Source organism: Anastrepha obliqua, chromosome 6, assembly GCF_027943255.1.
Source record: "Anastrepha obliqua isolate idAnaObli1 chromosome 6, idAnaObli1_1.0, whole genome shotgun sequence".
NCBI lineage: Eukaryota > Metazoa > Arthropoda > Insecta > Diptera > Tephritidae > Anastrepha > Anastrepha obliqua.
This window is the reverse complement of record NC_072897.1, coordinates 44,822,363-44,825,633: the sequence shown is the minus strand read 5'-3', so window position 1 is coordinate 44,825,633 and position 3,271 is coordinate 44,822,363. Positions and strand designations below refer to the sequence as shown.

Here is a 3,271-nt window from a genome sequence, read left to right as displayed (position 1 = left end):
CATGAACGACAAGTATCAGCTGCCGAATGTGCATATCGGCTTTGTCATATCCCATTACGAAACAGTTCGCGACATTGTGTCTTCCTAAACACAAGAAAGCCAGAACAGCGTTACAGAGTATTGCAATTCGATAGAAGCGGACACGCAATTGGTTACTACAGCAATATCTTTGAAAGATATGAAAAACGTCCATTACAACATCCTGACTACGATTTTGCGAACATGAGCCTTATAGAGTTTGCTATGTTGTTTGAACCACACTTTCCGAAAAAGTTAAGCGATACCGAGGAAAGTGTAGACCATGATGCCTATGAGGAACAAACAAACATGCGTCGCCCACTCATCACTCTGTTGGATAAAAGCAAAATGGTTGTGAGAAATGTTCCTGCAGTTGTCAGAGTGCCATATTTTATAGCAGCTTCGGATCCAGAAAACTTTTCCTACAGCTTACTTCTTCAATATATGCCTTATCGTTCGGAAACTGAAATACTTGAAGGCATCGATAATGCCAAAGAAGCTTTTGTAGCTCGAGAGAGTCGTTTAAGGGAAACAAGTAGACATATGTGCCAACATCGAGAGCGGGACCAACAGCTTGAAAATGCATTCAATCAGATACATGCTTTCGAAATTTTGGAGCAGCCAGAGATTATAAATCCTGAACTTGAAGAGGAAGAGTTACCAGAGAAATAAATGAGCAATGATCAATTCCAAAGAGCGCAAAATGCGATGAATGTTGATCAAAGACAATTAGTTGTTCTTGTCACAGAGAGTATTAAGAAGCAACTCAATGGTGATATGAAACGGGAGAAAATTTTCGTAACTGGTGGAGCAGGCACCGGGGAAACTATTGAAAAACCATGTCAACCGATGTTATGGAAAACCGGTGGTAAAAGTCGGTGCTCTCACTGGAGTTGCAGCACGGTTAATCGGTGGTACAACGCTACACCGGCTGTTAAAACTACCAGTACAAAAAGATGGAGTAATTGTAAGCATGCCACTTCTTACCGGTAATTATTTGAGAGGAATGCGTCAGTTATGGCAAAATATTGAGTTTCTGTTCATAGATGAAATTTCTATGATACCCTATGAGATGCTTTGTATGATCGACTCTCGTTTGCGACAACTGAAAATCGCAGACGCTTGTTTTGGTGGCATAAACGTGATACTCTTTGGAGATCTAATGCAGTTACCACCTGTTAGAGGACATCAAGTTTTTCATCAACCAGATCATATGAAGCCAGCTAGCGGTCTGGTTGAACTTAAACAAAACATGCGTCAACAAGGAGACACAACATTTATAGATGTACTTAATGCCCTACGAGTTGGAGAAATGACGTCTAGACAACTTGAAATCCTTCTGGAAAAAGTTTCAACGGATGCGACTAATGAATTTTCGATTGAGAAAGCATTAAGAATTTACCCAACGAATGATCAAGTTGCTAGACACAATGAAAAAGTTCTCCAGAGTTTTCAGAATAAAGGGACAGTTATTTATACAATAAAAGCACAAGACCAACTTATTGATGCCACTCGTAATTTAGGTAACAAGGACTTAAATTCTGTGATACCTAATGATATTAATAAAACAGGAGGTCTTCCGAAAGAACTGAAAATATTCGTAGGGGCTAAAGTGATGTTGAGGTCGAACATTGACGTGTCAAAAGGTTTAGTGAATGGCAATATGGGTTTTATCACTGAAATCATCTGGCCAAATTTTCGCAGAGACCAACTATACGCGGAAGACATCCCGTCAGTCCGTATCGACTTCGGTTCTGATGGTGTGCACATGATTAAACCGATATTGATACAGTTCCCAGCGAAATATAGCTATGGAACTGCTGAGAGACGGATGTTGCCCTTAATCCTGAGTTGGGCTTCGACCGTTCACAAGATGCAAGGTTGTACAGTTGATCATGCAGTCATTTATCTAGGCTCGCGACTGTTTGCTGCTGGACAGGCCTATGTAGCACTTAGTCGTGTAAGATCTTTAGACGGTATGCGGATCGAAGAACTTGATTGCTCTAAGCTAACTGGAAAAACTCCATGCAACAGTGAGGCTTTAAATGAAATGATTAGATTACGAAATGATTCGTAAAACATTTCAATACCACATGTCCACCATAAGACGGATTGATAAATCAAACTAAATACATAATAGTGTAAAAAACTAAAAAAGCACGTTGTTACTGCTAATCAAACTGAAAAGTAGAAAATAAAAAATAGTCAAAAAAAAAAAAAACTAAAACACACGCTTTTATTGCTAATTGAACTAAAAAGTAGAAAATAAAAAGTAGTTTAAAAAAACTAAAAAACACGCTTTTATTGCTAATCGAACTAAAAAGTAGAACATAAATTTTAATGACAAAGGGACCTATAATGAAGTAATAGCAAATCGAACGATCAGTCATAGTCAACTACCTCAGAACAGAATTATAACGAAAATTAAGATACAAATAGAGTAATTCAAATTAGAGTTAAAAGCGTGGGATGCTTGATATAGTAAATATTACAATCATTCTATTGGCAACTACCTATGTACAGAGGGTTATGAAAGTGAAGCAAAATGCATCCTACGCTTTTAACTCTAATTTGAATTACTCTATTTGTATCTTCATTTTCGTTATAATTCTGTTCTGAGGTAGTTGACTATAACTGATCGTTCGATTTGCTATTACTTCATTATAGGTCCCTTTGTCATTAAAATTTATTTTCTACTTTTTAGTTCGATTAGCAATAAAAGCGTGTTTTTTAGTTTTTTTAAACTACTTTTTATTTTTATTTCGGCGAATTCGAGTGCAGTCAGCTTAACTGGTAGCATACCTGCGAGGACTAATACAGCATCCTCCGATACTGTACGGAATGTGCAACCGACCCTGAGGGCATATAACCGGTATACCGCTTTAATGCTTTTCATGTATGTGCTGCTGCTTGTTGCTTCGGCCCAGGTTGGTACCGCATATAGCAAGATAGACGATACCACACTGCTAAGCAACTTCCTAGGAGTCTGCTTAGGTCTTCTCGTATTCATCATAATACGTGTCAATGCAGTTACAGCCTTCGCTGCTTTATCGCTGGCGTATGTTAGGTGCTGTTTAAAGCTCAACCTGTGATCCATCATTACCCCAAGATATTTGATGTACAGCTTAGATTTTGAGATTTGCTGTTTCAACAATTTTCCTGCTACTGATGAGGACTGCCTCTGTTTTATGGTTTGCAAGGCTTAAATCACTATTGTGCAGCCAATCTTTTGTGATTTTCACTGCTCGGTTGC

General features: G+C 38.3%; 1 protein-coding gene across 1 annotated transcript; it reads left to right on the top strand.

Annotated features, from left to right (window-relative positions):
- The first annotated feature begins 690 nt into the window (after positions 1-690).
- On the top strand, positions 691-2,095 carry LOC129250446 (ATP-dependent DNA helicase PIF1-like). The gene is made up of 2 exons (XM_054890067.1): positions 691-985; positions 1,065-2,095. The coding sequence occupies exons 1-2, from the start codon at positions 691-693 to the stop codon at positions 2,093-2,095; spliced, it is 1,326 nt and encodes a 441-aa protein (XP_054746042.1).
- The last annotated feature ends 1,176 nt before the right edge of the window (positions 2,096-3,271 follow it).

Bases quoted from the DNA above. Each gene is read 5' to 3' on its own strand.
- LOC129250446 (XM_054890067.1), top strand. From the start codon at position 691: ATGAGCAATGATCAATTCCAAAGAGCGCAAAATGCGATGAATGTTGAT. The intron at 986-1,064 runs GTAAGCATGCCA...TTCTGTTCATAG, and splicing joins TACAAAAAGATGGAGTAATT to ATGAAATTTCTATGATACCC.